General features: G+C 42.7%; 1 protein-coding gene across 1 annotated transcript; it reads right to left on the bottom strand.

The window, feature by feature from the left end:
* Window positions 1–6573: 6573 nt before the first annotated feature.
* LOC134677280 (zinc finger protein 35-like) lies at window positions 6574–27230 on the bottom strand. The gene is made up of 12 exons (XM_063535713.1): window positions 27007–27230; window positions 25969–26091; window positions 24873–25508; window positions 23914–24048; window positions 22985–23112; window positions 21991–22065; window positions 13707–13836; window positions 12460–12657; window positions 10133–10321; window positions 8451–8552; window positions 7724–7822; window positions 6574–6729 (listed from the first exon to the last, which is right to left on the bottom strand). Exons 1-12 carry the CDS (start codon window positions 27142–27144, stop codon window positions 6574–6576), a joined length of 2109 nt encoding a protein of 702 aa, XP_063391783.1. The 5' UTR covers window positions 27145–27230.
* Between the last annotated feature and the right edge of the window lie 231 nt (window positions 27231–27461).

Below are 27461 nucleotides of genomic sequence, written 5' to 3'. Positions count from 1 at the left end.
ATTGCAAGCTTACCACAGCTGCTTTAAGACTCCTTATCACGCCGTCGCAGTACACAGACTAGGCTGGGAGGTGGAGACATCCATGCCAAGTCTCACAGGCAGCTGTCAAAGGTCGTGGTAGCAGTTCAATGAGTCTGATAAGAAATACCGTGGCACAGTGCTCTCGAAAGCGGAGGCCGGCCAACAAGGCGCCTGTCAGGTGAAGACAGTCTCGGCGGCTGCTGGGCGCAGCTGCCACTCGGGCGCGCAGTGACTTCTTGATAAACCGTCGCCCTCGGGGGTTGTACCGACCTGGCAAGTAGCAAGCAACCAGCGCGACCTGTAGACGATCTGCTGGCATCAGCAGTTTTTGCGACAGCCGTAGTAACGGAAGGGATGTAGTGTGGCCGTCGTTTTATGTATACTGTACCGGTGCGGTTGTATGTTTACACTTCTGTCGTCAGCGCTGCAGATGCGGCCCGTTAACGGTTACTCTTCGCTGAAAGGGCCTTACCTCGTACATTGTCTACCAATATTGGAGATTGTAACGGACTGCTTGCATAAGATGAGGAAGAAGGTGGTGCGAGGCTTTCGGCAGCTCCGTGTTGCTGGGGACTGCGAAGGCTTCACCTTCCTCCATGAACTAAAGTTTGCGAATTTGAGACTGAACAGAAGGCATTGAGTCTCATTTCTGCGAGAAACTCTGCAGCAAGGCAGGCCTGTATGTCGCGAAAAAGAAAACTTTCAATCGGTGTGTTGTGCCGCGTGTCCCACGTGATATCTAGGAGCGTGATGGTCTAATTCGCTTTATCCGAAGAGACACCCTATATCGAGTTAGTATAGGGCATCGAGTTAGTAGCATGCTTTTAAGGAAATCGAACTGATGAAATCAAGTCTAAAATCGATTTTGGCGCTTTGCGTAACAAAACTGTTTCGATAAAGTCGAATACAGACAGATGGAAACTGCTGGAGTCCTCCTGGCCCCTTTCTCTTAGCACCGGAAACTCAAGCTTGTTCAGGCGCAGCGGGTTTATTTGTCCCATTTTGTTTATTATGGCTTTTCGCACGAGTTCGTCTTTGTAAGACGGAACTTAAGCTGGAGAGCGCGAGCAAGCAGAGATAATTATGTGAAGTCTGCAGACCTTTTCGATGCCTTTCACCTCGGTTTCGAGCGGTCGCACAGGGCCTTGTCGCTAGCTGTTCTCCGGTTGGACCACTCCATGGCCTCGAGAAGTCGTAGGAGCTTCGAAGCGACACAGCGAAGTCGATCAGCACCTTTATGAAGCCCGGGAACACGACGTATTTTCCTCTGAGTATCGACATATCTTACCGCTTTCAACTCCGGGCAGTCGAGCCGCGCTAGGACGGGGCTCTTTACGACCTTGTCTGCCGTCGCCGGAGGATTCTTTAACCGAAACCAAGAGCTTAGCGGTCTGTTCGTGCTGTACCACACCATACCTATACCTGCACCATAGCTATAGGCACCTGCGTACCTCAATGGAACCATGTGGACAGGACAAAACTGATACTGTGGCGCCCAGCGAGCAAGGGACGACATCGTCGTAGTTGCAGCATCGGTGGACAGCATCGGCGTGATTGTGGCAACCGCCGCCGCTCGGGAGGCGCCGGTGCGTGAAGCTAGGGGCGCCATCGTGGCGGCCGGCTCGGGGGGGGGGGGGGGGGGGGGGGCACCGGTGCCTGAGGCCGGGCGGCTCATGGCGGCCGCCACTGGTTCGGGTAGCGCTGGTGCGTGAGGCGAGGACCCATAGTGGCGGCCCGCTCTAGAGGCGTTGTCGCGTGAGGCGGGCGGCTCCATCGTGGCGGCCACCGCCACCGGCTCGGGAGGCGCCGGTGCGTGCGGCGAGAGGCGCCATCGTGGCGGCCAGCTCGGGAGGCACCGGTGCATGAGGCGGTCGCCGTCTGGCTGGCTGGTCTGGGAAGCACTGCTGTGAGGCGAGAGGCGCCATCGTGGCGGCCAGCTCGAGAGGCGCCAGTGCGCAGGTGGTGGTGCCATCGTGGCGGGCGGCATCATCGTGGCGGGCAGCGCCATTGTGGCAGCCGCCGCCGCCGCGTCGATGCGTAATGCGAGAGGCGCCATCGTGGCGGCCAGCTCGGGGGGTAGGCGGCGTCATCGAGCGGGCGGCGCCATCATGGCGGCCACCGTCGCCAGGCTCAGGTGCGAGAGGCGCCGTCGTGGCGGCCAGCTCGACAGGCGCCGGTGCGCGTGACGGACGTTATCGGCACGGGAGGCGCCGATGGCTAGGCTCGTAGTTGCACGCATCATCACGGCGACGCTGTTGCCCTCGGCGGTGCCATCGTGGTGGCCACCACCGGCGCGTAGGTCACCAGCGACGTCATGACGGCCGGCAACCAACGCGGCGATCGTCGCTGTACTCGTAGCATTTCCACTGCTTACACGTAACTTACCTTCCTTCCGCTCGAGCAGTCGGGACGCAGAAGCGGTCCGCCTTCACCTTGGCGCGATCCACCCGCGATGCGCCCGCAGCTGCAGGAGCGGGCATGTGACGTCTCGCAGAGCCACGCGGATCTCTCAGAGTCCCGCTGGACTGGAAGCGTCCGCACCGCAACTGCAGCAATAGGAGCGGGCGTGTAACGTCTCGCGGAGTCCCACGGACTGGAGGCGTCCGCACCGTGACTGCAGCAACAGAAGCGGGCGTGTGACGTCTCTCGGAGTCCCGCGGACTGGAGGCGTCCGCACCGCGACTGCAGCAACAGGAGCGGGCGTGTGACGCCTCTCGGAGTCCCGCGGACTGGAGGCGTCCGCACCGCGACTGCAGCAACAGGAGCGGGCGTGTGACGCCTCTCGGAGTCCCGCGGACTGGAGGCGTCCGCACCGCGACTGCAGCAACAGGAGCGGGCGTGTGACGCCTCTCGGAGTCCCGCGGACTGGAGGCGTCCGCACCGCGACTGCAGCAACGCACCGCGACTGCAGCAACAGGAGCGGGCGTGTGACGTCTCTCGGAGTCCCGCGGACTGGAGGCGTCCGCACCGCGACTGCAGCAACAGGAGCGGGCGTGTGACGCCTCTCGGAGTCCCGCGGACTGGAGGCGTCCGCACCGCGACTGCAGCAACAGGAGCGGGCGTGTGACGCCTCTCGGAGTCCCGCGGACTGGAGGCGTCCGCACCGCGACTGCAGCAACAGGAGCGGGCGTGTGACGTCTCTCGGAGTCCCGCGGACTGGAGGCGTCCGCACCGCGACTGCAGCAACAGGAGCGGGCGTGTGACGTCTCTCGGAGTCCCGCGGACTGGAGGCGTCCGCACCGCGACTGCAGCAACAGGAGCGGGCGTGTGACGAGAGCGGTGTCCACCGTGGCCCGCAGCGTCGCGGTGTCTCGGAGTCACACCTTGGACGACAGCAGAAGACGCGGCGCCGGCGCGGCGCGCGCGGGCGGGGGCGGGCGCCGGGCCCGCGCCCCCGCGCCGGGGGACGGGGCGCCCCGGTCGCGCCGCAACTAACAACACGAGGTACTCCCAGGCTACTGCCTGAGAACCCTCCTTTAGTGACGAAGTAACTTCTGAACGCCAATAAAATTAGAATATCTTAAACTGGCTCACCGGATGGTTCGAGACAATCCAAACCTCCTTATCAGCGAAGCGCGGCACCCGACAGCGGCGCGCGCAGGCTGTCCGCCCCCGCGCCGCCCGGGCGCCGCCGCCGCCGCCGCAGGCACGATGACCGCGCGTTCCCTCTCCGATGCGGAGCGACTTGTTACCACTTGTTAACAAAAAACCACTGACGCACTTCCTACTTCGATCTCGAAAATGCGAGTTAACGGTAACGATTTTAGCAGCATGGAATGTGAAAAATAATTTAGCAAGAAAAAAGTGGGTAGAATCGAAAAGCACCGTTCGATGACTTCGATCGCGAGACCGCCAAAAGACTAATAGTGGCGATCTCTGCCATATCTCACTATTTAATCGACCGAGCTTTGGATCGGAAATGTTAAAGCACCATGCTGCAAAAATATACGCAAAAAATATTTGCGGACCATCGGTCAAGACGGTCGACGAAACAATGACATGGCGGTGGCGAGTAGCGGGAAGCGAGCAACGGTTCGCAGGAAGTGGAAGCGGAACTACGTCACGGCGTGGGGCGGAGCGACTACATAGACGCTAGCGGCATCATTGGTCAACGATCGCGTTACTCTCTCAATGAAGATATCCGATGTGGAGTACGGAACACATAATATACTTAAATCGTTCTACATCGTTGTTTTATTTATTACAGATAATCCTATATATAAAACTTAAAACACAATAGGGAGTATGTAGCCGCCGTGCAGGTCAGAATCCCGTCGACTCAAATAAAAAGCTTCAATTCTTAGTGAACTTATACACCGTGTTTTTATTGAATTCCGTTTAACTTCGGGGTATGGTTAAGTACGATTAAGGGAACTAAATGGCATAGTTAATTTTCAAAAAAAATATTTTTTTTTTTGCTTTTTTTGAAAAAAAAAACAAGTTTAAAAAGTAATTAAATGTAGCATATAGCGTTGTTGTAACACGGGCATTACATTTAACTGAACCAAATAATTGAAATCTGTGACATATCAATGTCATTTCGAACATCGATCGACCGAGATTGTACTTAAGTTTAGTAGCAAATTGCATGAACTCATTCTAAACACTAATCAATATGTAAACCGGCCCTAAGGCAAGTGTACACGCTTGCAGAGGCCTTATAGGAAAAAAATTAATTATTGATTATCTCCGAAATGGAGTTAATTAGAATATCGGTGTCTTTGAGAAAGTTACTTGATTTAAGCTCAGGAATGCACCTCTGAAATTAACTGAAATAAAAAAAAAAACACGGTGTATAATCTTCCAAAAGTACTGGTTTACAAGGGTTAGTACGGTTAAATGCAGAAGTGGTGTGGTTATTGTATTGAGGCTCATGAGAGAGTGATTTGCATAATTTGAACAGTACAAAATGGTGCTTTAGATTTAGGTGCCTCTAATTGGCCGCAATACAGGGTATGTGGAGCGCTCCTATTGGTGCTTTACTCTACATCATGACCAATATACAGGATGTTTGGTACATCGTTTGCCAAGTTAAAACGCCAGATAGGTTGAGTCATTTGATATCTGCTCAGGCCCAGATTTTAATTTGGCGCACATTTTTTTCTCTTCAATGCCAGTTTTTCGTAAATTTCAAATTTTTACTTGCATAGTAGTAAAAAAACCGTGGCCAATTTTGTTTTTATAGGCAGTTTCATTTGGCAAACGATGTACAGTCAACAACAGAGCTATGAATACAGGCAAAGTGGCAAAAATATGTATACACGACCTTAATGTACAGGCAATAACGTACTGTATACATATTTTTGACACTTTGCCTGTATTCATAGCTCTGTTGTTGACTGTACCAAACACCCTGTATAGTCCAACGCGAAAGACGGATTACACAGATTTTACAGACCACAGAGCAACATAGACCTGCGTGCATATGCATAAAGTTCAATTTCAGTTTTGACACTTTGGCAGGCGTGACTCACTCCGCGATTCCGTCGCTTTGCTACAGGTAGCTAAAAATGCATCCGTTCGACCCCAATTTTGGGCATAAGCCGCGCGTGGCGCTGTCGCCACCTAGCGGCCATATCTGTGCTGATCGTGACAGACGCGTTTTGTTAGAGAGTGAGTCTTCTGTACCTAGTACTATTATTTATTCTGTGACTTCGGTGACATGGCGTCTGAGTGACTGCTTTTGTGTCTGACACGGCGTCGAAAAGGTTAAGTGTTGGTCTTAGATTTCCGCTTGCTGCGGTCCCTCTTGGGCCACGGCTGCCCGTGGTGCACCGAATTGACAAGCGTGCTCAACGCGGACTTGGTTGAAAAAAACGCACTTAACCGATTTGCAAGACCGAAGTGATCCCATAAGAGCATCGCGAACAGTTTTGTGCGGTGCTCTAAAAAAACTACAATATAATATTGTTTTCAATTGATTTATTAAGCGTTAGGTTTAGATTTCCGCTTGCTCCGGTCCCTCTTGGGCCACGGCTGGCCGTGGTGCACGGAGTTGACATGCGTGCTCAACGCGGAGTTGGTAGAAAAATAAAACTACAATTTAATAATGTTTGTATAGATGGTCAAGCAAATCTTGTCATTAGAAAAAAAATGTTTGTTAAATTTTCTTTGAGACGATATCCCTTAGCGCCTATATTTTTCAAATTTGGCGCCTCTTTCTACTGACAAGATCTGCTTGACCAACAATAATTGATTTATTAAGCGTTAGGTTTAGATTTCCGCTTGCTCCGGTTCCTCTTGGGCCACGGCTGACCGTGGTGCACGGAGTTACGTGCGTGGTGAGCGCGGACTCATTTCTAGGTTCGAAATGAGTGCGCGTGCAAGTCAGTGGGATGTTGAAATAGTTTTAAAATAATAAACGAGTACGATTATGACCGTGACTGTTTCTTATTCCAATTTTGTCTACTCCGAAATAAGTAATGTTACTATCCGGTATCCGGCCGGAAGTTAAAATAATGGCCGGATAGGCCGAATACCGGATACTTAGTAACCGAATATCCGGTGCATCTCTAGAAATAAACCACAAATTAATCAGTTTCAAACAATGTATTAAGCGTTAGGTTTAGATTTCCGCTTGCTCCGGTCCCTCTTGGGCCACGGCTGGCCGTGGTGCACGGAGTTGACGTGCGTGGTGAGCGCGGACTTGGTGGAGAACACTCGACCACAGATGGAGCACGGGATGTTGTCGCGGATGCCTTGGTGCGCCTAAAAATAAAAGCCGAATAGCATTCATCATCATCATCATCTCAGCCATAAGAGGTCCACTGCTGAACATAGGCCTTTATATTATAAATTTCCCCCTTTATATATTAATAGTATTAAATAAGTAATAAGTTTAGAATCAATTTAAAAGTGGAAAAATTACTGTCTTGGGTGAGACTTGAACTCACGGCCTCTGGAGCTCTGGATTCTATGCTTAATAGCATCGTTTGCAGACGTTTTTGCTTGTTAAAAATGAAATATATTATGTTACTGTTAATTTTTTTGGATGCGGCTCTGGATGCGGGTGGCGCAAGACCGGTCATTGTGGCACTCTTTGGGGGAGGCCTATGTCCAGCAGTGGACGTCCTGTGGCTGATATGATGATGATGAAATTTTTTTGTGACACTCACTTTTATTACTGACTGATGTGTCTCATATGGATATCTATCAAGTACTTTTCAAGACCTTTCTAATGAGCCTAAACTCGGTACGAAGGTGATCGGACATTCCGGACAAAACACACACACACACACTTTAGGCGGTACTTACAGTCTTATGGTGTCGCTTGAGGTGCCCCTTCAGTACGAAGGCAAGCGGCCGTTCCGGACACTGAAATGGTCTCTCTCCTGTGTGTGTGTCACTACATGAACACACGCACTCACACACACCCACACACACTTAAGGCGGTACTTACAGTCTTATGGTGCCGCTTGAAATGATCCTTCAGTACGAGGCGAGCGGACACTCCAGACTCTGCAATGGTCTCTCCTGTGTTTGTCACTACATGTACAAACACACACACACACACACATAAGGCGGTACTTACAGTCTTATGGTGCCGCTTGAGGTGCCCCTTCAGTACGAAGGCGAGCGGACACTCCGGACACTGGAACGGTCTCTCCTGTGTGTGTTACTACATGTACACACAAACACACACACACACACACACACACACACACACACACACACACACACACACACATAAAGCGGTACTTACAGTCTTATGGTGACGCTTGAGGTGCCCCTTCAGTACGAAGGCGAGCGGACACTCCGGACACTGGAACGGTCTCTCTCCTGTGTGTGTCAGTATATGTACCTAAAAATCATTCATTGTATTAGCGCATGAGTGTGTAAAGTCTAACACAAATTTGTGCATCGAATTTGACAACTTATATGTATAGATGGCGCTGTACATAATGCGTAACTTTTTAAAAGTTGAAGTTTGAAAAGACTTGTGGCATTAAAATTGATTAAAATTGATTAGTGGCAGTCCACAGGATGTTTTACTGATATTGGACAGTTCCAATGTGATACACAAATGACATTGTTGCCATAAAAAATCTATCGTCATATTATAAAACGCTACAAAATTTCGCTATTTGCTGTATCAACCTTTTTGTTATTTATTACTTTAACTCTAACAATCCTCACTTTATGGTATTTTATTTGGATAATTTAATCCACATGCGGTTTTGCTGTATTTATACGGCATTTCCATAATAAACCATCTACTAACAAAAAAAAAGATTAGCAGAACATTAAACAACATACGGCATTTCCATAATAAACCATCTACTAACAATAAATAGGTTAGTAGAACATTAAACAAAAATTTTTCTAACAAACTGTACCAGTACCACTATGTTCCTACAAAAGTTCAGACTACAACTCCTTGAACACGGGTGAGAAATCCTACACCTGCGAAATGTGTAGTACATACTTACATCTAACGACGTTTTGTAGTAGAAAGTCTTCGGGCACTGCGTGCAGGCGAACGGCTTCACGCCATCATGTCGACGTTGGTGATACCGCAGCAGGGTAGCGTTCTGTTGGATTATTATATTAATGAATAATAGTTAGGGGCTGTCCATAAATTACGTTATCTATTTTTGACGATTTTTTACCTCTCCCCCCTATAATCATCCAAAAATCATGCTTCGAATGACCCCATTTCCTCCTACGTCATGCTACCATCATCCGATGTCCAGACACCCCCCCCCCTTCCACCAAATTTGAAATGACGTAATAAATCGACAGTAGTTGCGAATCACCTATTCGCAGGCGTATCGTACAACGTTTTACAGTACATTATGGCCGTTTAAATTTACGACGTAGTAACGTAATGTGCTTATTATAGCACCTGGTGTCGTAATGTAGCACTAGAGGTACTGTAAAGAAACATTATAGAACAATCTTACACAAATCTACCTAGTCCCGTAATAAGCTCAATAAATCTTGTATTGTGCGTACTAGACGACGATATTAGTAGTTTATGTGACTGCTACATAATGAGAGGCATTAAAATACGAGTGTGGGTTTAAGAAACGAACGTTAGTGAGTTTCTTAAAAGGATCACACGAGTGTTTTAATGCCTAATTATGTACAGTTACATACACTACTTTATCTAAACACATACTTAAAACTAAGTAAAAGATAAACTGTACGTCAAATGGCGGTGAATGAAAACTTTTTTCACGCATGCCACACATCCGTAGTTTTTTTTAATTTCTAAACAAAAGAATGAAGTCCCTATTCTCATGTCACTCGAGATCAAATATCGTGCGGTTTATATTTAAAAAACATACTAAATTGACGTTTCGTATCGATAACTGTTTTAATATCTATGGATACTAGAATAGAGACCTACTTGAGTTTGGACTGCTGTTCCAAATTTAAACTCATAACCTACAAAAATCTATAACGTTATGTACATTAAAGTACAAATTTTCCTACTGCCACAGATAAGAAAGTTCTCATAGTAAAATTGGTTGTAATAAAGCTTGTCATTTCCTACGGTTTCTGAACGCATTATAGAGCACTAATGACATGTGTGTAGATAAAGGTATATAACAGATAGATATTGGTAAATACTTAAATACGAATCAATATTATTTTATATGTTTATTTATTTATTTATTGATATGAGCCTAGAGTGTCCCACTGCTGGGCAAAGGCCTCCCTCCTCCCTTTCCACGTATCCCGGTTTTGACCCGTCTCCCACCAGTTCCTATTAAAGGCGTCAAGGTCATCTCGCCAACGCCGTCGAGGTTTGCCGCGACCCCGGGTTTGATGTGGGACCCAATTGGTTGCTGTTTTTGCCCACAAGTCATCCGGCATACGGCATACGTGTCCCGCCCAGTCCCACCATACCATCCATTTCCATAGTCCATTTTATATGTAGTACAGTTAATATATTTTTATTTATTTATATAATATACTTTACAATAAAACTACCTATAGTTTGCTTTTCTTATTAATTAATCAAACATATATTTTTTCACTCTTCATATATTTTTCCAATCTCTGTTTGGCCCTATGGTTGACTGGTAGACAATGCCATTTGGCATTAAGTCTGCCATTTGTAAATTTCGTGCAATAAACTTTAAATAAATAAGCAAATATATACCGGCATGATCTGTCCGCACTGCTCGCACACCACTTGCCCCTTGGGCGGAGCGCCGCGCAGCGCGGCGCGGCGGCGCGCAGCGACCTTCCGGTTGTAGAGGCGGTCGGCCGCCGTGGACGGACGCTGGTTGAGGTGCTTGCGTTTTGTGTGCACCGACAGGGCCGTCGCGTCGGGGAATGCCATGTCGCACTGCGGAGATTAAAAAACAAGTGCGATTCGGACTCGCGCACGATGGGTTCCGTACCATTACGCAAAAAAATCATGGGAACCCCACTAAAATATTTAATTTTGTTTTTAGTATTTGTTGTTACAGCGGCGACAGAAATACATCATCTGTGAAAATTTCAACTGTCTAACTAGCTATCACGGTTTGTGAGATACAGCCTGGCGACAGACGGACTGACGGACAGCGGAGTCTTAGTAATAGGGTCCCGTTTTTACACTTTGGGTACGGAACCCTAAAAAAATTGGACTTTCACGAAAACTAAATTGACATTTCAAAGCCTATAAAACTTAGTTTTTGAAGTCGGTGCCAAACCAAAATTTTAGGGAAACAAATCTCTATAAAATAATAATTAGTAGGTTTATGGCAAAAATTTCCTTTTTGCCATAAGTACGGTACACAGGATACACAGGTAACTAATACTCATCGAGAAAATTCTAACAACCCCAAACACAATTAGTTTGCGTTGTTTCATGGCCAGAATGGCCAGAGATGGCCACCTCCTGTCTCCATCATCAGATCAGATCCACGTCATTATATTATTGCATTATCATCCGATTTACATATGTATGCAAAATTTCAGCTCAATGAGAAATCGGTAAGTGGGTCAAATTTTGTTTCCACGATTTGACCCACACTTAACTAACTACGTATAGTACATTATTGCAGTGGCCGGGAAAGGGCAATTCGTGGATGAAAAAAAAAACATTTCTGTATAGTAATGAACTTCGCTAAAACAGGACAATAAATGCTTTGAATTACATATTTTAACTTGAGTTTGATCACAAAGAAAATCTCCCAGTGCTGTTTTTGCTACAATAAGGTGAACATTTCCGAGCATATTGGTAAAATCATACATACCTACATACATAATTAGCCGGACAAGTTAAATGCTTTTTCTCAAACATGCAATGAAATATTGATGTTATGTTCCTTACAGGCTGCGAAGTATGACGTTTCAGGTGCAGCTAGGACTAAAGGTATTTAATGGAATTTCATACAAATCTTGCAGGCCTAGGCCGGCAAAGTCCTCTTTTTTAATTTTCATTTCACAGATATTTGTGACACAGCATCGGGGCATATATTCATCCATTAAAAAAAAACTAGAGGCAGTATTGGCTTTATGGTTCGTAATGACACTGCCACTACGCCTAAAAAAAAAAACAAAAAACAATGTTTGCTATAATTTGCAGTTTTATTTGTATAAAATCAACATGAACTTATTAAATAATACATTATTAACCAAATTTTATAATTTTAAATTATAAATTTAACTACACCAATAAAAACATTTAAAATATTTCATCTAAACGTTAGCGGTAAAATAGTCTACTCAAACACGCGTAGTATTTTTTTTAAAATTGTTATGGAGGTAAAGTTGAAAAATTTCATTCTGTTTTATTGGATTTATGGTGCGTTGTTGATTTTTTTACTTTAATATGAGTTCCGACGAAATAATGAAATTAATTGTAATCGTAGGTGTTGGAATTGGCAGCGTAAGCAGAATTGATTTTAAATAACTTGCTGCCTCTGCCGCCAAGTCAAAGACGAAGTATGTATATGGTTGCTTATGGCAATTTTATTATTTGAGAAACTAAGAAAAATGGCTTACAGTTTATTAGAAACTGTTTTGTGGCATATTTTAAATGAATGTAACTACAAATTCGTCAACACTGTGGAAATTATACTTATTTACTCCATGCATAAAGCAACGATGTATGTGAAACATGATATCAACATGAAAGGTTATGTAAACTTATGTGACAAAAACGACAGTCAGACGGATACAAGGCGAAAAAATCAAAGATACATGAAAATATACGGGTAGTAAAAATACACGACTCGTGTAAAACATACGCGTGATAATGATATAGGTACGTGTTGGTTATATTTTGGGTGTAGTTTACTTTTAGTTTTTTCTATAAATAAAACTTGGGTTTCGTGGATTTTTTATTTTATTTATTTCATTGCATGTTTGAGAAAAGCACTATACATACCTCGGCGGGAAATGGGGTCTATATGTCTTCGGCCGGCAACCCCTTTCGTCCCGGCCTCTGTAGTAATGTACTATTATTTAACTTGTAAAATAGGTATACCTACTAACCTCCTCACACCGATACGTTTTCTTCGGATGCGTCTCTTTAACATGTTCCTGTAGCGCCTGCTCGCTCGCACAGTTCTCGCCGCACTGCTCGCACGGCCGCAGGTCTCCGTGCTCGCCGGCCGTGTCTGTGTGTCTGTTCAGAGCTTCTAAACTATGGAAGTTCGCTGAACAAGTGGTACACTTGAACTGTTGCGATTTCTAAAAATACAACAAGTAAATATTTTTTATTGTGCACTATAAAGTTATAAATATACACGTATACACAACTATAAAAATATGGTAATCATCTCAAAAATATGTACCATAAGGCCTACTGTCCACGAGGCGTAGCTGCATAGACGCTGCACGCATCGCCGTGCAGCATTCATGCAGCCCGGCGTACTGACGTTGTCCACGAAGCGTAGCGTAAGCGTATCGTAGCCTGCATTTTCTTTCATTCGTGATGATGTCGTCCAGTGATGAAGAATTTATTTTGGCCTATTATTATCTTTGAAGTCGGCGACGACGCCGTTTATATTGGATACATCCATATGTAGAAAAAAACATACATTTTAGACTGTTCGTAGCTGCAAGAGAACTATCAGCAAATGACAACGTATTTCATTCATTTTATAGAATGAGTAAAAGGACATTTCCACTATTTGCACAAACTTTGCAGCCGTTCCCGCCATTTGTTCTCACAAATACTCAACGTGCTGTCCGTGCGATGCAGCCCGGCGTATAACACGCAGTACGCCCGGCGGCATGAAGCTTGCATGCAGCGTCGCTGACGCGACGTTGTCGCTCCGTGGACAGAGTTGTGCGGTTTTGTATGTAGGCTGCAAGCAAGCGTACACCAAGCGTACAATGACGAATACGCGTCTATGCAGCTACGCTTCCGTGGACAGTAATCCTAACTCTTATGTCAGTGAATTAAGAACTATTGGATATTTGAGTAAGTTGTCTACACCCTTATTTATACAGTTGACTGTGCCAGGCGTGGCTCACTCCGCGATTTCGTCGCTTTGCTACAGGTAGCTAAAAGTACATCCGTTCCACCCCAATTTTGGGGTTTGTCATAAGCCGCGCGTGGCGCTGTGGCTACCTAGCGGCCATATCTGTGCTGATCGTAACAGACGCGTTTTGTTAGAGAGTGAGTCTTCTGTACCTAGTACTATTATTTAGACTGTACTGTGCCATATCTTACTTAGAGGAAACTACTATTGAACGAGACGGAGACATACAGCCGTCCCGCTCACACTACATACCTCGGAATGAGCTCGGTTCTTGTGCATCCTCAGTCCGTTCTCGCCCACAAACGTTTCGCCGCACACGTCGCATGCGGCGCACTGCGCTGGATGTACGACGCGTATGTGCGTCAAGTATGACGTCATCTTACTGTTGAAAAAAAAAAACATTTACTTTAACAACACTGAAACAAAAAACCACTGACTTATATATTCTCAAAGCTTAATATTAGGTTAGTATCCTAATTCCTGGATCTTAAATAAAATGGAAATAGATAGATAAATAAATAAATAAATATTATAGGACATTCTTACACAGATTGACTAAGTCCCACAGTAAGCTCAAGAAGGCTTGTGTTGTGGGTACTCAGACAACGATATATATAATATACAAATACTTGAATATATAGAAAACACCCATGACTCAGGAACAAATATCTGTATCATCATACAAATTAATGCCCTTACTGGGATTCGAACCCAGGACCATCGGCTTCGCAGGCAGGGTCACTACCCACTAGGCCAGACCGGATTTCAAATAAATAGATAAAGTGCACTTTATTACAAATCTCAAAAAGGAAACAATTTCAAAAAGATACATATGATTAAAAAAGAAAGGCAGATAAAAGGTGGGCTTATCGTTAAAAGCGATCAATTCAATAGATTTAGATTTAGCATGTATTGAAACAATTGTTACTGGAAGACCTGACATGTATACTCTGTATCTTTAGAGTACAGTTTCGGGTAGTTATAACATTTATTGGTTAAGCAACCAAATACAAAACCACCTGGATCTGTCACTGAACGACCTCACTTTAACCTACATTATTTGATCATGTAAAGTTAACATCTTTAAATACCTAAAGATACAGATTATATATATGTAAGCAATGATAATTTAGGTGTCCGTGCCTTCGCTTGAACCACATATGAGATTACACCCTTGTAACTCAGCCCTAATCTAGCGAATTCATCAACTAGTAGCGCCATCTAACGCACTACTCAAGTACTAATGTCGCCCGGTTGCCAGCGCGCGGCTGCTTGCTCTTCAGTACGCTTTTGTAACTCAGCCGAGCAGCACGTGTACAAAGCATGTTTAGAAGATCGAGAAATTTCACATTCCGCTCGGTGCCCATGGCCCAGCGACGAGACGCAGTGACCTTCCTACAGGCACCGTCATAAAAAGTACGGAAACTTACGCCTCATGGCGTCGTCCTTGTGACGACATGCGTCGTCCCGTGTGAATGAATTTCACATTCCGCTCGGTGCCCATGGCCCAGCGACGAGACGCAGTGACCTTCCTACAGGCACCGTCATAAAAAGTACGGGAACTTACGCCTCATGGCGTCGTCCTTGTGACGACATGCGTCGTCCCGTGAGACGACATGGCGTCGTCCCGTGAGACGACAAGCGTCGTCCCGTGAGACGACAAGCGTCGTCCCGTGAGACGACAAGCGTCGTCCCGTGAGACGACAAGTGTCGTCCCGTGAGGCGACATGGCGTCGTCCCGTGAGACGACAAGCGTCGTCCCGTGAGACGACAAGCGTCGTCCCGTGAGACGACAAGCGTCGTCCCGTGAGACGACAGGGCGTCGTCCCGTGAGACGACAAGCGTCGTCCCGTGAGACGACAAGCGTCGTCCCGTTAGACGACAAGTGTCGTCCCGTGAGGCGACATGGCGTCGTCCCGTGAGACGACAAGTGTCGTCCCGTGAGACGACAAGCGTCGTCCCGTGAGACGACAAGCGTCGTCCCGTGAGACGACAAGCGTCGTTCCGCAGACGACATGGCAGCGTCTTGTAAGATAAAGAGCGTCGTCTCGTTTGAAGACCTTGTAACATTCCGCTTGGTGCCCGTGGCCCAGCGATGAGACTAAATGAGCTCCTATAGCTATATCGTCATAAAAAGACTACGGGTGTAAATGGTACATGACTTCGTCCCGTAGGATCACAAGCGTCATTGCGTGTAAAACGATAAGACGTTACGTCATTCTGTGAGACGACAACGTCGCGTTAAGTTACGTCATCCTGTAACTTCTTACAGACGACTTCTTCTTACAGGCAATGTCTTCACATTGCGCCATCCTGTGGTATCGTCCCTTGAGAGGATGTTGCGTTGTTCCATAAAACGACATATATGTCGTATCGTGAGACATTAATGCATCGTTCTATGAGACGATATCGCATCGTCCTCTGATCTGAAATGACTTTGAAATGACGTTCTCTTGTTATACAAAAACCGTTGTCTCATGGCCTACCATTAATACAGTAGCGGACGTCTTATTAGTCACTTTATTGTTTGATGTCTGCACGATCGAACTCGTATTTAAGATCTGCATGGTCATGAACCAATGTGCGACCCAGTTAGTAGACGTCATCATCATTGTAGCCGACCGAATGGTGTGTCAGCTTTTAGAACGACGAGCAGCAGAATTTCTATTAGCGGGTTTGGCGCGAAATTGATAACGAAATGCAGTTACGGTAACTGTCTCAACCCGCCGGGAAACAGTTGCCGGGGGATACCAAACACACCAAAAATATACATTCTGAGGATCCTAAACTGTATAACCAATTGGAAAAAGAGAGAGGGGGAGGCAAGAAAATCGACAATAGTTTTAAAGAAGGGAAGAAGATTAAATCTTTCTCTCTTCTGAATAGGAATACCAATACACGTATAATGCCAATTCATTTACGGCTCTGTCATAGGCCAACAAAAGATATCCCTTTACTGCAGCTCTAAACCCGAAAAGAATAAAGAGTTTAAGATATGAGTGGAAAATCGTCGCACTTAATCCCTCTTTAGAATGATGAATTACTAGTCAGGTGGATAGTGACTTTGGGCATCTCCTGTATCCTCTCCAAATGTTGACCATTAGCTACAACATAGCGGCCTGTCACAAAGAAAAATCTTTGCGCTAGTCTAGAATTTATCTATACTTACTTTCGTTTACTTAACGTCTACTAAATAGCTGTGAAGCAGGGACTACTGAACTAAGGGTAACACTTAGAAAACAGCAACTCTACCTTCCATCACATTCCGTTCAAGAGATCGAACTGACAAAAGCATTTATAATGCTCCATTCACATCAGTCAGGTAGAAACTTGTGAAATCAGGTTCAAATGCTGTAAGTAATAAGCTCCACTTTGGAAGATTATCTAAGCAGCGGGTTGTCAATCGACCTGCCGTTAGTATAACAATCATGCATCATAAAACGTTGACCGCAAACATGAACTCGTACTAGTGGTATAACTATCGGAACAGACGGTATTTGTAGGACGTCCTTTCAAAGAATAAGGACCAACTAGTAGAATGTTAATTTAGTACGGCAATCCGCATTGTTACCCATGATTGATCATTAGGAGGTTAAACATCAGTTTCTTTAGTGGTAGACGTTATACCTATGTATGATGAAGCGCCCCTCCAAGCTATGTAAATAAATAACGAATTTATAAAAAGATTTTTCGGTAGTTCAGTTAGAGTGGAGACTGATGCTGTGTATTGAAAAATCGCGAATTAAATTAGAAGTGAAGCCGACTAATGGAACTAAACCGTCGAACCAACAGCCACGGTCCACGGCTTTGCATCTAAACGATGATTGTTAATTTTTTTTTTTTTCCAAGAAGACATTAGATTAAATGAAATCACTTCTGAATCCTTGAAACCATGTGGATTGCGGGGCAAGCCAATATAGGTACCTACATACAAACGTACAACATACGTAAACGTACAGCATACGTATGCGTAATATTTAGAAAATATTCAATCAATATAGGCAGTCACTTATAGCAGATACCTGATTCTGAAACAACACGGGTCAGAAATACCCTTCTTTCGATTTCCAGATGAGAGGTTTCCTTTGTAGATAAAGAAGTACTCGCATGATTTTGTAAAAGAATTACAAGTTACGGTGGTTTAGGCAAAATGCACCCTTTTAATGAAGATATGTAATATTTTCAGAGGAATACCCGAAATAGGACATCCTTTGGAGTCAACTCCCAAATAAATGCCAGTGCACGGAATCAGAGGCATGATACTACTATTAGCACGCTCATCATCATTAAACAATCACGCAAGATCTAAGTGAAATATGATCCTTGTATTGACTCATAACTACAAATTTGGTCGCCGGATAAATAGAGACTGCAATATACTCTGAAAATCAACACTTATCCTGCTGTCATTGCCAGATCTGGGTACTACAAGCTTAGCTGAAAGGTAGTAGTCCAGGTTTTACAGCATACCATTGAAACAGGTCTCGTAGGGTATGCAATTTTATACATCATCGTTAATTCAATCAAGTAGAGTTGTTAGCTAGGTGTACTGGTGTAGTACCCTACAAAATCATCGTGTCTTGGTTATATAGGGCAGATGCGCGGCTAATCGAATTAGAGCATTAGTTGTGAAGACAACTACAATTCATATATTTATATATTCATGATTATATGCTTCCATCATTAAATACAGTAATTATGAGATGTCAGTAGACATATATCAGCATTACATCTAGGTAATGAGTAATGACAAATATAATATGTCACATATAGGCTTAAATCATCAAATAATCGTTTATTTGTGGACATCATGATGCCTAATTAGCCCTAGGGTTCCCTCAAGATAATAAAAACAGTCTATAAATTCAACTGATACCCAACTTAATTGCACAATAGCCAATAAACAACATACAACGTCCTTGTATTGCAAAATTTCTAATTTAAAGTACAATTTAATAATTTATAATTCAGCCTATATACGTCCCACAGCTGGGCACAGGCCTCCTTTCACTCGCGAGAGGGCTTAGGCTATAGTCTTACGCTGGCCTAATGCGGATTGGGGACTTCAAAGTGCAAATTAAACAATCTAATTAATATTTGGTAATGAATGCACACATGTTAGTTTGACAGGAAATGTGCCACATCAACGCCCGCGCGTGCCGTTGCTGGCGCATGACTTGAGATTAGATGACACATGAAGCTTGACCCGTGGTTTGTGCTACTGCAATGATATATGCCAAGAACTTACTCGTTCTGACAATAATAATAATGGTTTAATTTGTCTGGGTGTTACGAAAGTTTCGCAATTGGTTTTAATAGGTTGCACTACAATTTAAAGTGTCCACCTCAGGGCCGTCTTAACATATGCTGGGGCCCTGGGGCACATAAGAATTTGCGACCCTTTATGAAAGTAAAGAAAACGAATTAAACTAACATATTTCTACTATGATCCTCTATTTACTATGGGTAATCAAATATACAGCTTTTGTCTGTCATTCGGGTCCCCAAGGCGATGGGACCCTGGACACGGGCCCCGTGCGCCCTTATGATAAAGATGGTACTGGTCCTCCTCTACTCTTATTTAAAGAGTATTCCATCGTCAGTCACGAGGTATTTACACTCTTATTTACAAGACCGTATGTAGGTAACATACGAAAACATTAAAAACTTACAAAGTGTGCTAAGTCTAACAATAAAGCATTGTACAATCCATTACCACCGCGCGAACCATAAAATTCTTCAGTTTGGTTTGGGAATCAGCTCGCCACCAGAAAAAGTGAATATTAAACAACCTAAAACTACAAGCCTAAAAAATTATAGGTGAAGGCATTGGAATGATTCACAGACTAAAAATCTTCTAAAATATTCTACTTTGTAGTCGTATCTTTAGTCAACGCACAATATTATGGAGAGATGTCATCCACAACAACTGGAGTTGTCAGCATCACTTTCACAATCATCGCCTCCATACGATTGTCACCTGCGTGTCAGTGATTCTTTTCATTTGTTACATTCGCTTGCATGACTGACAAGACAAGCATATAAATAATACATATAAGCCTGTTTGACCCGGCACCAGCCTAAACGGCATGTTGTCAGTTATCTGTGGGGAGTAGTAAATTTGGCAGTATAGTTACACTTAAAATAGGTAGGAGCCTATACCGTTCCATTGGTCCCATGTAAGAAATACATAGCTACTCATAGCTTACTATGGTTGTTAGTATTTGTAGTATTTATTTATGGTTGTTCTTAAAGCAACCCTCACCTAAAACCAATCAGCAAGGAAGGATGTATCATCGCCTCAGTTGAAACTACTGCTAGGTAGTTGAGAGTTGTTACTAGTTAGTAACGCATACATCCAATCATGAAGTGTTGTATTTTCTTCTTCACTTTCGGACGCTTCTTTCAGGAAGAGGAGTACTCGATTCGAAATAAATTCCAATTGCTTCCACAAATAAACACATTACGTTTATAATTTTTAACACATTTACGGAATATGTTGCCCTTATGTAATGAGCTATGTACCAATAAAGCTGGTATACCTAGTCAATAACTATGAAGTGCATTCCAGACGTAGTGATTAAATCGACCGATTTGATCAGGAAACGAAAATAATTCGGCGAGAAAAAGTGGCGTTTGCGCCCGCACGGCCTGATTCGATTGGACAATTTAATCAGATTAGCGAAAAATTGACTCATCTGGATACGCATTTAGTATCTAAATAATATCAATACCGTACTCTATGGGGGGCCTATACAAATATTTGGTTATTCTTCCATATTAGAATACACATTTCATTACATCTGACCTATGATGCAACTTACCAATTTACATTAAATTGTTGGAAAATACTATATAAATCAGAGAAAACCTAAGCTCTTCCATTTAGTTACAAATTTTAAACAGTTTTTGGATGGGCCGGCAGTGCTATATTTGTGTTAAGCAGTATATATATAAGTTGTATTTTGTTTTTGTAAAATACATAGGGTACATCGCCAATTATTAGCCAGTTTTCAATTACTGGCCACCTATACTAAAATGAATTCTGTGTATAGGTGAATAGAACTCATTTTTGTAAGAGGCGGCCAGTTATTGAACGAGTGGGTTGTGGATAAATTTCAGTTACTGGCCATTTTCCTTATACTGAAAATGAGTTTTATTTATCTGTAAATAGAATTCATTTTTGGAATAGGTGGCCAGTAATTGAAAACTGGCTAATAATTGGATTTTCGTACCTTATATACTAAAATGAACTTTGTTCACCTATAAATAGAAATCAAATTAAGTGGCCAGTAATTGGGGGGTGGCTAGTAATTGGCGATGTACCCTAGTATCATTATTTCATACATCAAAACCTTTATAGTGGGCTGTTGTAAGGAAAACATCAGAGGTAGTCTGGACGGAGTTATTGTAAAACTCACTTGATGAGGTTCACGTTATATGCATCAGAACTACTACTTCAGATAGTGGTTATACTTAAAATTGTACAACCTACAAGTACCTACTTATGTCTTTAATAATCATTTTGGGGACAGTTACAATTAATAGACACACAGTTTTGTTTTATATAAAAAGTTAAGTTTTATATAAAAAGTACAGTCACAATGCTTAACTTATGTTGCCAATCAGTGCTAACAATTATCTTGTCTATCGATAATTACAAATAAGGAAAATATAGTTCAGGTTTGACGCAAACAATTCTTTAGTAGATCAGTATGGAATAAATTTCAGGGCCATATCCAATAGCTAGCTTATTAATCGCTCTATTATTACTTAGGTACTTAATTTTACAGTGCATTGGTGTTAGCTGTAATGCTGTAAAATTTAATTTCAATAAATATCAATATTCCTATTATGTGATTTTTGCTTAAATATTAATATTATTAGTCACAGTACGCCCGGGCCAGCGCCGGCAGAGGTTTAAACACGTCTCATATGTGGTTCAAGCGAAGGCACGGACACCTAAATAGAACCGTTTTTCCCCCGAAGGGTAAAAAACGGATATTTAGGTTCCTGCCGAAGCTTGAACCACCGCTAAGGGCCTTGCCGGCTTATATGGTACTGAAGAGCAAGCAGCCGCGCGCTGGCAACCGGGCGACATTAGTACTTGAGTAGTGCGTTAGATGGCGCTACTAGTTGATGAATTCGCTAGATTAGGGCTGAGTTACAAGGGTGTAATCTCATATGTGGTTCAAGCTTCGGCAGGAACCTAAATATCCGTTTTTTACCCTTCGGGGGAAAAACGGTTCTATTAAATAAATAAAGGTTCCAATTTTTATCGAAATATAAGGAATCGGTTTCAAAATACGAGTACAGCCACGAACGAAGAGAGTGGTTCTTCAAGTAATATTTTGCGCTAGTGGACACAAAAAATTCATCGCCGTTTTGTAATAAGGAGTACGTAATGTTCCTATCTTAAATAACTAAAACTTGTATTATTTATTTAAAACGTTCAATCAAAGTTTGCGAGAAGAAATCCAGCAACGGAATCTCCTCCCAGTCCAAAAGCAATACACAATAAATAAACCGGACTCACTTGAAACTCTTCTCGCAGTGTTGGCACTTGTACGTTTTGCCCGCATGCATGTCGTAGTGTCTCTTTGCTTGGCCCCTGCACATAATTATAAATAATTTAATTTTTAACAAGCAGAAACGTCTGCAAACAATGCTATTTTTTTTAATATACTTTATTCATGTAGGCCTAGGAACAAGCTCTTATGAATCGTCATTAATCTTAATCTAATTATCAGAGCAATTGATTACTGCGAACGACGATGTTATTATTTTATGCGATGCTTGAAACTCCGGTAGTCGTTTAAGTGTAACGCTCTTACGGTAGATGTCGCTAGGGTCCCCTAGACCGATATGGTGGTAATATTTGCTATGGATGAGGTTTTGGTGGCTCAGATGGCAGAGAGCTGGATCTGGATCGATCAAGACAGTGATTTTTTTTAGAAAATAATACACGGTACATTTTTCCCTAAATTCATCTTCTGAAGAGGTGGAGTAGGGTTGCAATTTATTACAGTTAGCAGCAGAAGTTGCTAAGCGGGCGAGGTGTTCAAAATGATCTTGACGCGAATGAATGAATGAATGTTTATTTGCTTCAAACAAGCGTATATATAGGTGTTACATTTTTGTTTTTGTACGATCCTTGTTTTGCCATGACTGGCTTACAAATATTGTTTTTACTTATACTAACTAAATTGACTATGCACAAGAATAATCCGATAATTATAGACTTATAGACTACGATGCGACTTTATTCTTAAGAGAATAAGAGCGTGATAAGGCAATTTTGAACTTCTGCTGCTGACTGTACCAAAACATTGAGGGCGAAAATGCGGTGGGCAGTTTAACTACTTCTACGAAGCGCTAGCTGGTTATTGTGAATCATTATAATTACTTCACAAAAGCGAAAACCCATACACCTGTAATTATGACACCTATGTAAGTTTAACACGATAAATCACCTCAAAAACATCTGACATTACGATGTCTATGAATCGTATTGTTATGACTAGTCTAACCTGTCTCTGGACACGTAGCTGCACTCGTTGCACACAAACTTGAGTCGGTGCACGTCCTGATGCACCTGCCACCGGTATTTCTTCTTGTAGCGTATTGCGCAGATCTCGCAAGCAAACTCTCCCTCACTCTGTTTAAAACAAGCAAAGAATTAACATTTAAACTTATGGCCAGTTTATACTCGTACTATAAAATTCATGAGTGTTATTACAATATAATATTTAAAGCTTTCGCGTTTTGAACACATATTAACTCACATTTATAGACGGGTCTATCGCGAATTTATTTATGACCTTTTTTAACGAGGTTTCGGCACAGGTCTTACTGAGTTAGCCGCGACCACGACCAGTGAAACCTGCGTCGAAACGTCGGTAAATAAAGGTAATAAAATAAATTCGCGATAGACCCGTCTATAAATGTGAGTTAATATTGTGTTATTACGTTATAATGTAACGCAGACAGACCGACGAGGTATTGTATGTGGCCAGTGTGTCAAAAGTAAGTGCAGGCGATGAAATAGTGATTTAATTAAGAATAAAAATTTAAATTGTGCAACGAAAATGAATCATTTATAAATTATAAAAGTGACTTTCGTTAAACAATAATATGCTTATTAAACGAGAACTCTTTAACTATCGAACTGGCTCAACTAAAACGAGAAAATCTAAATCACATTAATTAAAAAAAAATGGCATATCCACGAGATGTGCAATGTGGTAGGTAGTACGTACGTAAGACAATAGGCGGATCCACACAGAACGAGCCGCCTCACGAGGAAATTGCCGCGCGAAAGAGCTCGGTCGGTGGAGACATGCCTCGCTGGAGGCAATGCGGCCGAGGCACGTCTACACAAGCCGAGCTGCCTCGTGCGGCATTTTCCTCGCGAGGCGGCTCGTTCTGTGCGGACCCGGATTACAGGTATTCTACTCACCGGGCTGTGCCTCGCTAGATGGTTGTTGAACGCGGGCTCCGCGTTAAACCCCTTCCCGCAGGTCTCGCACCGAAACCGCGACTCCAAATAGTTCTGCGACTTCTTGCGGGCGGCGATCTCTTCCAGTTGCTCTTCCTGCAAGTACCAACATCACTACAATCAGGCGTGGCTCACTCCGCGAATTCGTCGCTTTGCTACTGGTAGCTAAAAGTACATCCGTTCCACACCAATTTTGGTGGCTAGCCATAAGCCGCGCGTGGCGCTGTCGCCACCTAGCGGCCATATCTGTCCTGATAGTAACAGACGCGTTTAGTTAGAGAGCGAGTCTTCTGTACCTAGTACTATTATTTATTATGTGGTAATGTTTTCATCTACCCTCCACTGGCTTAAGGAGCCATTTGAGTGTAGCTTTTGTTTACTTTTATTTAAATACCCAAAGATACAGAGTATAGGGTACAATCTTTTTTAGGGTTCCGTACCCAAAGGGTAAAACGGGACCCTATTACTAAGACTTCGCTGTCCGTCTGTCCGTCCGTCCGTCCGTCCGTCTGTCCGTCTGTCTGTCACCAGGCTGTATCTCACGAACCGTGATAGCTAGACAGTTGAAATTTTCACAAATGATGTATTTCTGTTGCCGCTATAACAACAAATACTAAAAACAGAATAAAATAAAGATTTAAATGGGGCTCCCATACAATACAACAAACGTGATTTTTAACCAAAGTTAAGCAACGTCGGGAGTGGTCAGTACTTGGATGGGTGACCGTTTTTTTTTGCTTTTTTTTTGTTTTTTTTTTTGCATTATGGTACGGAACCCTTCGTGCGCGAGTCCGACTCGCACTTGCCCGGTTTTTTTATAGATAATGGTACGGAACCCTTCGTTTGCGAGTCCGACTCGCACTAGGCCGGTTTTTTCATATCATCTAACAAGTACCTAATTTGTATCAAAATATACTTACTTTACTCAGTGTCACAATTTTCACAGCATGTGTACTCTCGAATTTGGCAAAATCAAACTCGGGCATATAATTATTTTCCGGATTCCTCATCTTTCTTTTTACTTTCTTCCTGTTTACTTCCCTCACTTTAATATCTTTAGATTTTATAATTTTCATTTCTAATTGATTTTTAACTACAGTCTTTTTATTTTTTCCTTGCTTTTTTATTGGTTTTTTAAGAATCCTTACGTTACTAACGTCATCATCATTATCATCTTCAATGTCAAACTCTTTTTTTATTTCATCACTATTTTTATCATCAAACTCCATTTTAATTTTAGTTTCCGTAATAATATCATCATCTTTATCATCATTATCATCATCAATTGTTATGTCTTTCTTTCTCTTGAAAGTATTCTCTATTTTTCTAACCCTATTTTTGATATATGTAAGTTTAGCAGGAACATTTTTTTCATTTACCAATTCTGTTCTTGTATCGGGTTTCTTTATAACACTATCTATGTCTACGATGCATATTGGTTCCTGTTTAATGTTGTCTACTAGGGGGATATCAATACATTCAACGGTTTTCACATCTGTTATAGTTAGGTTAAGGACCTGGGTAGAGTTTATTTTGCTAATATCCCCTGGGTCCAGCTGGAAAATAAGCAAAAAAGCATTCAGTACAGTCAAGTCTAAAATGTCAATACGGGCAAAGTGCCAAAAATATGTATACACCACCTTAATATACACGCAATAAGTGTATACATTCAGGACCCGGGTATGTCCTTAAACCACGTCCAAGACCACCGGTGGACAGGCAGCAGCGTCCCTCAAATTCGGTGTACTTGACTGCGATCGCCAACCTGCCTGCCAAGCATGACGATTATGGCATTCACCCCCCAAAAAAGGGGGAGGCCTATGTTCAGCAGTGGACGTCTTATGGCTGAGATGATGAAGTGTATACATATTTTAGGCACTTTGTCCTTATCAAACTTTTCATTGTGAATGGTGTCGGCATCCGATATTATTTAATGTCAAATGTTTGAAAACTTTAATAATATAATATATATAAGTTTCCCGACTATAACTTATGTTAAATAAAAACATGTAAAACCTTTGCATTGAGCTCCGTGATAAGACATTGTTGTGTGTGTAGACACATGTCTCGAAAAGATGCACATTTCCGCAGCAGCGTGCCGCAGTATACACACAGGTGTTGAGGCATATCCATGGTAACCTGAAAACAGTTTACGGTTCAGTGGCATAAAACTGTTGTCCAGCAGTGGGACACTCAAAATAGGCGAGTAAAAAAATTTCGGAAACGTCTAAAATAAAGACACTCCCCTTTAGTCATCTCGGCTCCGTTCGGCTCAGCATTGCTCCAAGCAATTATTAGGGTTGACACCACTTCACGTCCTTTTGAGTGCCATATTATATTAGAAAAAGACAGCACAAATCGACCGTTAATCACTGTCAAACTTCTGTTTTATAGGAAGTGTCCTTTCCGTATGGACATATTTTTTTATTTAGAAATTTAATTCAGGCAACAAGGCCCATATTACAAATACCTTACAGACTAACATACATATGTATTTTATAAACTTAAAACTAAACACTATTTAGACGATAAAACGGCGTATATGGTAGTAAGTACTATTATTTATTCTGTGATAAAGGTAACAAAATAAATTCACGTTAAATCCTACTGATGTTATAAATGGGGAAGTTTGTATATTTGAATGTTTAGATGCACTATACCTCGTTTTTTTTTAGCATTAGAAAAAAGGTAAACAATCTTGATGTGTCTTTTAATTGAAAAACACATTTTAAAAATAAGTTACGGCCAATATGTAACAATTATGAATCTAATACGATCATTTATATTCTTCTGCTTTCATAAGTAATAGTTTTTGGATTTTAAAAAGCGTTTTTCAATTAAAAGACATGTCAAAATCGCTTACCTTCTTGCAAGTTCTTTCTAATGCTAAAAAAAACGAACTATAGACTGCAAAATACCCATAACGCAGGAAAAAATATCTGCATGTGTTCATCACACAAATAAATGCCCTTACCGGGATTCGAACCCAGGACCATCGGCTTCGCAGGCGGGGTCAATGCACCATAAAGTTAGGACGATAAGTAAAATACTTACAGCTGTTCCTACGATACGAGTGAAGGCGTCAGCAAGTTTATATTCATGAATATTAAACAGTCTAGCATCGGTCGACAGGCAGGCGCGGCAGCATAACAAGGGGTCCTCATTTGAGCACTCTATTTGTGTTACATCCATGATAGCTTTGTTTAAATGTTAATCGGCTATGTATTATTTGCTGTACAAAAAACTATTAAAAATATGAGCAAGAAACCCAAGAAACATGAATGACATTTTTCAGCTATGTAACTGACACTGACAGAAGAGTTACGTTCAAAAATTGAGGGCGTTCGGATAAATGTACATGGATTATTTTGCTAATATTGCATAAAGCAAAATTAAGCGCAGGTACACGATTTTAAATAAGTCACAGAGTGAACCATTTTTTGGTGATGTACATACTATTCAATGCTATTAACGCAAGAGTGCTCAACGTGCTTGCTACAGTTGTTGCT

Source organism: Cydia fagiglandana, chromosome 26 (genome assembly GCF_963556715.1).
Source record: "Cydia fagiglandana chromosome 26, ilCydFagi1.1, whole genome shotgun sequence".
Taxonomy (NCBI): domain Eukaryota; kingdom Metazoa; phylum Arthropoda; class Insecta; order Lepidoptera; family Tortricidae; genus Cydia; species Cydia fagiglandana.
This window is presented reverse-complemented; position numbering and strand designations above follow the sequence as displayed.

Coding starts and splice junctions, on each gene's coding strand:
- LOC134677280 (XM_063535713.1), bottom strand. CDS start 27,144: ATGGATGTAACACAAATAGAGTGCTCAAATGAGGACCCCTTGTTATGC. Junction 23,113..23,913: donor ATCTAGCGAGGCACAGCCCG/GTGAGTAGAATA, acceptor TGTTTTAAACAG/AGTGAGGGAGAGTTTGCTTG. Junction 13,837..21,990: donor CACTGCGAGAAGAGTTTCAA/GTGAGTCCGGTT, acceptor TTTTTTCAACAG/TAAGATGACGTCATACTTGA.